At 39.0% G+C, this 10,000-nt stretch overlaps 1 protein-coding gene across 2 annotated transcripts in view; it reads left to right on the top strand.

The window, feature by feature from the left end:
• The window catches only part of LOC106871005 (nuclear cap-binding protein subunit 2B), a 10,232-nt gene extending 5,240 nt beyond the window's left edge, over window positions 1-4,992 (top strand). The window contains exon 5 of one of the 2 annotated variants that reach the window (XM_014917260.3): window positions 4,869-4,992. In XM_014917260.3, the coding sequence (XP_014772746.1) occupies window positions 4,869-4,879 (11 nt within the window). In that variant the 3' untranslated portion in view covers window positions 4,880-4,992. Of the gene's footprint in view, window positions 1,391-4,868 lie in introns of those variants that run through there. The other variant, XM_014917259.3, reaches the window with a different exon arrangement.
• Window positions 4,993-10,000: the final 5,008 nt, after the last annotated feature.

Genomic DNA, 10,000 nt, shown 5'->3' with positions numbered 1-10,000 from the left:
TTCAAATTCTGCCAAGGTTGACTTTGCTTTTCATCCTTTCAGGGTTGATAAAATAAGTACCAGTTGTGTACTGGGGTTGATGTAATCAACTTCCTCTCCTGATATTTCAGGTCTTGTGCATTTAGTAGAAAGAATTATTATCATCATCATCATCATCATCATTAAGCAGAGTCGTTAGTACGCTGGACAAAATTCTTACCTGTATTTCGTCTGTCTTTATGTTCTGAGTTCAAATTCCGCCGAGGTCGACTTTGTCTTTCTTCTTTTTGGGGTTAATGAAATAAGTACCAATGAAATACTGGGGTCAACGTAATCAACTAGTCCCCTACCCACCAAATTTCTGGCCTTGTGTCTTTAGTAGAAAGGATTGTTGTTGTTATTAAGGTGGCAAGCCAGCAAAACTGTTAGCATGTCTTTACGTTTTGTGTTCAAATTCCACTAAAGTCAACTTCGCCTTTCATCCTTTCAGGGTTGATAAATTAAGTACCAGTGAAACACTGGGGTCGATGTAATCGACTAGTCCCCTCTCCTCAAATTTGAGGCCTTGTGCCTATAGTAAAATGGATTATTATTATTTTATGGCAGTGACTTGGCAAAACTGTTAAAACATTGGCCAAAATGTTCAGCAGCATTCTTCCTATTCTAGGGTCAAATTGTGCCAAGGTCAACTTGACCCATCATCAGTTGAGCACTGGGGAGGGGGGGTTTGATGTTATCGGCTGCCCCTCCCTTCAAAATTTCCGGCTTTTTGCCAAATGTAGAAAGAATTATGGTTATTCTTGTTACTCTCGCTAGATTGGCAAATCGGACAGAAAATGCTAGAAGAGCAAGATGGAAAGTGTTGAAATGTCCAGTTTCAATTCTTATGTTTTGAGTTCAATTCCCAGAGGACCCAATAAAATATAACCAGTTATATGCTGTGTTTGATTCAGTTGATTACTTGTCTCTCATCATCTCTTTCTACTCATTTTAATTAAAAGGAATAAAGATTACTGTTCCTTGTAGCTTATTTAAGAGTAAGGATTATGTCTGACATCGAAATTTTAATTTTCTTTTTTACATATGTGGTCTGGTTGTGTGGTTAAGAAGCTTGCTTCCCAATCACATCGTTCCAGGTTCAGTCCCACTATCTGGCACCTTGGACAAGTGTTTTCTACTATAGCACCATGCCAATCCAAACTTTGTAAGCTAATGTATTAGACAGAAACTGAAGCATGGTCTTTGTGTGTGTGTGTGTGTGTGTGTGTGTGAAACCTTTAATCTCTACACATTTATTCATTCTCTATTTATTTCCTCTCGTTCCTTTCTGCCAAAGACCATAAGCTTGAAACCTGAAAGACTTTTACATTCTTCCCGAGCCTCAAACTAATACACCTGCTTGTCGTTCCCACACCTGTCTTTGTCTTTTGTTTTCTCTAAATTCGAACTATACATAGGCAGGGTTGGCCAAAGGTCACCCAACAGTAAATCAAAATTCCAGAAATACTTAATATTCAATTTCATTTATTCATTCCAATTATGAATGTTTAATAATTGAATGCTGTCAGTTAAAATCGCTGCTTTTTTTTTTTCAACATTCGTCTATTTATTAGTGAAGTCTCATATAAAATAATTCTTTGTTCTAATCTTGAATTAAATGGTTTTGATTTACTGTCAGGTGACTTCGGCCAACCCTGTATATATATATATATATATATATATATATATATATATATATATATATATATACACACATACAGGATGAGGCAAAAGTCATGCACCATAGGGATAATTTATCAAATTACAATTTAATCAAATTACAAAGAATAATTACTCATGAAAATTTTATTTGCTTGCTATGTAATTGTTATATGTGCTGTTCAAAATGCGCCCCCTTGCTTTTCATAACACATTTCAATTGTGTGCCTGCGTGATTCATTAACCACCGTTAATGTTGGATCTGCCACTTCGAGGGCGGTCAGCAACACTACCAGTTTTCTTTAAAATGTTTAAGTAAGATGTCCAGTTGGAAGTCAATGTGGATTCTGCCCTGTTTGAATTCCTCTGCAACAGATCTGTGAGTAGCACCTGCTTTCCCATACATAGACGCTAAGGTAACTCATTTATCCTTTATTAGTTTTTCACCCATCCGTTTCGTCAAAATTGTTTCTGCAAAAGATCAGAACAAATTAAGATATTTAAGACGTTATTAATTAACTAACTCCTCTGGTGCGTGACTTTTGCCTCACCCTGTATATAGACAAGGTGCTGTGATGCACTGGGTGGGACTGAACCTGTAACTTTTTGATTGGGAAGTGAACTTCTTAATCACACATTCAGGGAAGGGGTATTGTTAATTTTCCTATTCCCTTTTGCTGCTGAACCAACTGTTTCAAAGGATTGCTAAGTTATTTAGATTCTTGTTCCCGTGGGTACTTTTATATCTTTCTGCAAAGTTACAAAACAAATATGAAGAATTCGCCAATTCTTCAGCAAGAAATGAAAATGAATGAATAGAATGGACATTAATGTAACTACTCTTATTCAGCACTGTCTTAAGACAGGGCTACACTGGGCAGTTGCTCAGGGGCCAAATTGTGACGCATGTATACTGTAACTCATGGTCAAATATTATAGAGTCCACTACATTGGTTTTCACAGGACTCCAAGTGTCTAGGAGTGCATTTCTGATTTATGTGTGCTGTTGCTTGCTATCAAATAAATATAGGGCCCAGTGCATTGATTTTTTCCAAGGACCTGAAGGGTTTAGGGGCCCAGTTCTAATCTGTGAATGCTGTGGCTTGCTGTAAATAAATGCTATAGGGTCCAGAGGATCCAAGGGTCTATGGGATCGATTCTGATCTGTGTATGTTGTGACATGCTGTCAATAAATACTGCATGACCCAATGGATTAATTTATCCACGGGCTTACAATGCTGCTAAGATGGCTCTGCCCTTACTGTCCCCACAGACAGGACTAAGAAAGAAAGTAACCTTTGCTGCAGCACCAACAACAATTTTGGGACTAGAAAAGCTTAGTGGTCGAAAATAGCATGGCACATAAACAGGAACTGCAATAGCCCTGCCCTACCAGGTCAGCTATTGTCTAGTTTTTATAGCATCAAGGACCTGATTGAGATGGAAAGTAAGAATAGCTGCAACAACCAAACTAGGGCTGAGAAAAATTATGTAGCAAAAGGGGATAGGGTAATCACCCAAAAACAATGACTGCTACCCGCAGGAAGTCTGTCAGTTAATTTTTACAGCATCAAAGAAATGATTGAAAAGAAAGGTAATGTTTACCACAAAATCACTGGAACTGAGAAAAATTTTTGGTAAAAAGTAACCTGGCACTCACTAAAAGCAAGAACCAAACCACTCAACCAAGTGCACTGTTGGCTGATTTTTATAGCATGTAGGGCATCCGGATGACCTTTTCGAATTAGTAACAATGACACAGAATACAACAGTGTGACTGCTAACATGGGTCGCCCAGGGGTTGACAGTTTTCCTTGTGCTATTAAACCCAGACGAGCTTGCTGTCGATAGATTACTATGGGGTTCAGTGCATTAATCTGCTCAGATGTCTTGGAGTCCAAAGCTAAGAGAAGCTAGGGGTTTTGTCTGAAAGGAAGGGAGTAAGTTTTGGAAAATGTAGAGCTGCACAATGGCATACAGATGGTATCATAATTTTAACATCTATTTCTCCATGTTCGCATGGAATTCGTGGAAGCAGATTTTCAGTGGCTGGCTGGCTGGATGCTCTTCTTGTTGCTGGTCCTGTTTCCAAACGAGGTAATATTTTCCCATGGATAGACAAGTACTCCAAATTTCTTATCTATGCAGACGACCATTCTATGACTCACAGGTAGGAGTCCTGTTACTGGAAGCAAAACCGGACAGATTAACGAATTAAGTAGCAGCTGACAGGAGATTGATCGTCAGCAATCGATGTCGGGGTTCTCTTGGCGATGGAGAGAAATACAGTTTGCACACAGAGCTTCTGGGCATTGCAATTTTTAAATGAAGAATGAAGTTTCTGTCAGGTCAGATCTCCGGTGCATACGATAGAATGAAAACCATGTGATGTATCCCAGCTACTGAGACATAACATAGAAATGAAAACATGATTTAGTTTTTGAAAAATCGAGTTCCAGTTCGATTTCGAACAATCGTGTGCAGCCTTCTCACAGTAAGCCGAAGACGGTAGTGAACTTCGATGCTTCAACGGCCTGTTTTTGTCGTCAGCAGAATACGTCGAATAATGTGAAAAGCCGATAAGAACAATATATATCCAGGTCGCAGTAAATGATAGTTGAAATGTAAAGTTATATTTCTATAATGTTAGGAGTTGTTTCCCATTCAAACTTGGTACAGCAATGTTCGTAAAACGTCGTAGCTTTCCTAATCACTATCTTTTAGTTCTGCTTTGATTATTTCTAATGTCGAATATATCGCAGACAACGAGACCCATCTTTTTGTTGTTTAAATATATAATCAGCGCATTTTTTCCTCAATTAAAATAATGTAAAACTAACCATTTGCAGATGTCAGCTATTTCGCTTCCCTGTTTTGCTAAGAACAAGGAGTTGCCTCCCTTATATTTTACGTTTATAAATTCCTTTTCCAAAATTCTTATGAAAATCGTTTGTTGAAACAGATACTGTTACATTCTGGGACGGTCATATATATATATATATATATATATTTCTTGCCAAATAAACACACGCACAATATATTCATTCTTCACTCCATAAGAACAATAATAAACGAGTGAAGAACGAATATAAGGTGCGTGTGTTTATTTGACAAGGAAAAAAAAATGACCGTCCCGAAAAATAACTATATATATTTTTTTCTTTTCACTTCAATTTTCCTTTATTCTTTAGGTAAGTTTTGACCAAACTGACCTGCTGATCAAATGCAGTCCAACCGCGACCACCACATCTTTTTTAAAACGTTTAAACTGTATCATTCAAGATGAGATTCAAAATAAAGAACTTTATTTATCTATTCATTTAATTAATTATTTATTTATTTTGCGTATATTGTCCATCAAAACTTACATTCTCCAAAAGAGTCCTTCTTTCTCTTTGAGGAAATTTGGTAGAAATTTACCTACCATTTTTAACGTATTGAAGAAATACCAAGTTCTTGTTTCACTCTGGACTGGTCCTAATTCAACAGTTTTTTGGTTGAAAGTCTCCCACTCGAGGACCAATTTCACCCATTTTTATGTCCTTTTTCTTTTTCATTTTTAGACTGTAGGGTAGAAATTAGCTTCTATTTCTTAACAGCTTGAACAACTGGACGGATTATATTCTTGATTACCTCAAAGATCAGTGGTAAACAGAGATAGAATTGTGATTGTATTATATACTCAGGGTATCGGAACGTGCAACACGATCCTAAACCAACTGAAAGCAACTTAGTATGGGTCACAAATCCCTGTTTAACTTCCGATATAACGTAAATAGGGCTTAGGGTGGCTGTGTGGCAAGAGGCTTGCTTCCCAACCACATGGTTCCTGGTTCAGTCCCACTGCATGGCACCTTGGGCAAGTGTCTTCTATTATAGCCTCGGGCCAACCGTGTGTTTGTCCCCCACCATCGCTTGACAACCGATGTTGGTGTGCTTACGTCCCGTAACGTAGCGGTTCGGCAAAAGAGACCGATAGAATAAGTACAAGGCTTACAAAGAATAAGTCCTGCGGTCGATTTGTTCAACTAAGGGCAGTGCTCCAGTATGACCACAGTCAAATGACTGAAACAAGTAAAAGAATATATATGTGTGTAGATACATGTTTGAATTGTCAGCTCTACAGATATAATTGAGAATAAACTATCAAGAACCGAAACATTGATAGTCGATTACCAAGGGACATAATCACTAAAGGGAAATATTCTATATACTTTAACTGAGTTACCTCCCTTAGAAACTTTAAACTATAGCAGTTAAAGCTATAAATAATAGCGTGTTTGTTAATATTGGATTTTAAAATCCCATTTGGATAGGAAAAGTCGAAGTTTGAACGTTTGTCCTGTTTACAGAAAATGTGGGTTCGTTTCTTATTTCTTTATTGTCCACAAGGACAGACAAAGTCTTCTACTATAGCTTCGGGCTGACCAAAGCCTTGTGAGTGGATTTGGTAGACGGAAACTGAAAGAAGCCCGTCGTATGTATATGTGTGTGTGTGTGTGGACATTCCGGACACCGACTGAAGAGTCAGTTGGCTGCGAATGATCTGTGTATCTTGATATTCCTGTTTGCCGTTGTGCTGTCGTCCTTTTTCCGCTTATGTTTTGACGATTTCCGTTTGTTGTGTTTTTTCCCTGTGATTTCTCTCTCTCTCTCTCTCTCTCTCTCTCTCTCTCTCTCTCTCTCTCTCTCTCTCTCTCTCTCTTTATATATATATATATATATATATATATATATATATATATATATATATATATATATATATATATGTGTGTGTGTGTGTTCTACATCCAATACATCCTAGATTTTGTGTTATAAATACATACACTCACTCACATTTAGTGATTACGGAAAGATGCAATGAACCGGATATAGTTATCGTTTCAAGTCAAAAGTCCGTCTTATCATCACCACTACTAATGCCTTCACTAAATTACAGTGTCATTGACCATCGTATTGTCGTCATTACCATTATCATCACCATGACGACCACCATACCACCGCCACCACCACCACCACCATCACCATCAATGTCCTCTACGACAAACATACCATGACTGTGACCACGACTATCATACCATCACTACCATACAACCCCCCACCGCCGCCGGCACCAACACCTTCGCCACTGTCACTCACCGACACTACCATCACCATACCTATTACCATTTTTGGTGGAATCCTGGTTGAGGAACTTTACTCGAAAACAGTGTTGGTAACTTTTTTTCACTCTTGGAAAAACCCTTCACTTAACATCCCACGTCCCAGGGAACCCCTACCTAAAATCATTATATAACTTTTATTAACCTGTTTATTTCTCTCGAAAGGCGGTGAGCTGGCAGAAACGTTAGCTCGCCGGGCGAAATGCTTAGCGGTATTTCGTCTGCCGCTACGTTCTGAGTTCAAATTCCGCCGAGGTCGATTTCACCTTGTATCCTTTCGGGGTCGATAAAATAAGTACCAGTCAAGCTCTGGTGGGGTCAATGCAATCCAGTCATCCCTTTCCCCAAAATTTCATGCCTAGTCCCTATAGTAGAAGGGATTATTTCTCTTGGAACCCCTAGCAACCTCTTGTAGAACCTTAAGGTTTCCGGGAGACCCGAATAAGAAACGCTGACCTTGTCTCTTAAAAACAAAACAAAAAAAAAGGCATTTTGAATCGTATTGTCCAAGGTACACAATGCCTGGAAAAAATGTCGGTATAACCACGACTGGAATACCTATGACAATTTATTGGTCTGCTGGATCAGGGCTGACCTGGGGCTATACAACAACAACAACAATAGTCAATACTCCTAGCGCCAATACTAGCATGACACTCACCAACGACTGAGACCTGTAAGAAACAGTAGCCAAATATCAACTCATATTTCTTGTCATAAAAAAAGGAAGAGAACCGAATACTATATTGGCTAGTGAAGTTTCAGATGCGATGGTCACAATCGGAACGCCATTTGACTTATTAGTCTGCTCGATCAGGGCTGACCTTGGACGAAACAAAAGCAACAATTCGCGACACCACCGCCATTACATCCCCCATCACCAACTCCGCCATAAGTTGTTGCCTATCCTCACACATTCCAAAGCAATGCTCGAGTTTCCTTGGAAACAGACAATCCTTACTTTCCCAATTTCCTTCTTTTTGTCTTTCTTTTTCCCTAACATCCTTCCACCTTCTCTCTCTCTCTCTCTCTCCTTTTCATTATCTATCTATCTATCCTGCCCCCACTCTGTCTATCCTGCCCCCACTCTGTCTGTCTCAGTGTTTGAAACACTGGATTAAATGGCAGTGTCGTCTGTTGGAGGGACAGTTACTTTGAAGTGGCCATAAGCAATATATATATATACACATATATATACACACACATATATATTTATATATTTACTTCTTTCTCTTTCTCTCTCTCTCTCACTCTCTCTCTCTCTCTCTCTCTATCTGTCCTCTTCCTCCCCGTACCGCTCTAGTTTTGTCATGGAGCGTCTCAATGACATTCTTGATGAGAACGCGGAGTGGGGGTATGACAGAGGAGACGAGGAGGTAAAGAGACAGAGGGAGAAAGCGAAGGAGAGAGAGAGTCAGACAGAAAAGGGGAGAAGATGTGATGGGTGGAAGAGAGGGTGGCGAAGAAGACGGGGAGAGAGGAAGAGAAGAAGAAAAAGATCAAGTTGAGAAGAAATGGCGAGGAAAGACGGATTGAAAGAGGAAGAAGAGACACCAATTTAAAAACACTGGAATTTATGTCAGGCGACGAAGCGGGGGTGAGGAATGTGTGTTTGTGGGGGAAACCATGGACCAGTACCGGGGGCCGCACAGAAAGAATGAAATTTTAAAAACTGTTATTTCTGTTTTATTGCCTATTGTGCAGGCTTAGGTGGATGGTAAGACTCTTGCCTCCAAACCACATGGCTCTGAGTTCAGTCACACTGCATGGCACCTTCGGCAAGTGTCTTCTACTATAGCCTTTGGCAGACTAAAGCAATGTGAATGGATTTTGTAGACGGAAACTGAAAGAAGCCCTCTGTATATATGTATATGTGTGTGTGTGTGTATATATATATATATATATATATATATGAATGAAGGAATACTAAAAATGGGACAAGAACGCAAAACCTGCAGACAGACGATACAAAAAACAAGGACGGGTCATTCGGAGTTTTCTATCCTCAGTCGAGTTTCAGATTATCTTTGCAATTTCGGCTGGTTATACTCGAGATTGCTCCAATCTGGCCAACCCCAAGGAAAAACTAAGCTATAAGAGCACTAGATTCCTTGGAAGAAAGCAGCGAATGTATACGAAAACAAGGACGGAAAAAACGGATATATATATATATATATATATATATATATGTATATATATAGTCCCCCTGCATGGCACCTTGAGCAAGTGTCTTCTACTATAACCTAAAGCAGACTAAAACATTGTGAATATATTTGGTAGACGGAAACTAAAAGAAGCCCGTCGTATCTTCTTTTATTCTTATATACGTTTCAGCTCTAAGGTAAGTAATGAGGTATAATGAGGTGTATATATATATATATATATATATATATATATATATGTACCCCGCATGGCCACAGTCCAATGACTGAAGCAATTTATATATATATATATCTATATACATACATATAAGTCTTTACTCTTCATTCCATCTATCATTAACCAACCACTATCAACCGTTAATTGATCCTAACCAAAACCGAAAGAATAGTAACTTCCAGCTGCCCCCATCCATATACAAACAGCAGATACCAAAAGTCCAATGACTTCAAATGTTCATGTCCCTATCTGTTTTTAAGCGTCCTGATTAAAAGTACCCCCGCCCCTCCTTGAAATAATGTTTACAGAACAACTTATCAATTAGCATTTACACCGAATCACTCAAAACACGATTAAGCAAACAGCCCCATCTACTTCGCCTACATTTGTACACATACATCGACAAACAAGAGCTACTTAAACAGTACCCGCACCCCGTCCGTCTCTGGGCTTTTCCTTTCTCAATCTATAATATTCGACCATCCTTGAAAGCTACTAAAAGCAGCAACACGCAATAAAAACCTCAATCTGTAGCCCACACCCTCCGCCCACACGCCTCTTGCCGACCCAGTCAGTCTAATTATCCCACACACCACACATAGCACTACAGCAACCCGATGTCCTATGTTCTTGGTAGCTGACGAGGCCCTATTGTTGGTAGTTGACGAGGCCCGGATTAAGACCCAAAGAGACCCTAAACGCTTTAAATATGATATCTAATTCAAAATATCTAATTCAAATTAGATATCTAATTCAAAATATATCAAATTCAATATCTGATA

Source organism: Octopus bimaculoides, chromosome 27 (genome assembly GCF_046866305.1).
Source record: "Octopus bimaculoides isolate indiv1 chromosome 27, ASM4686630v1, whole genome shotgun sequence".
Lineage (NCBI taxonomy): Eukaryota > Metazoa > Mollusca > Cephalopoda > Octopoda > Octopodidae > Octopus > Octopus bimaculoides.
Note: the sequence above shows the minus strand (reverse complement) of the source record. Positions and strands in the feature narration are given on the sequence as shown.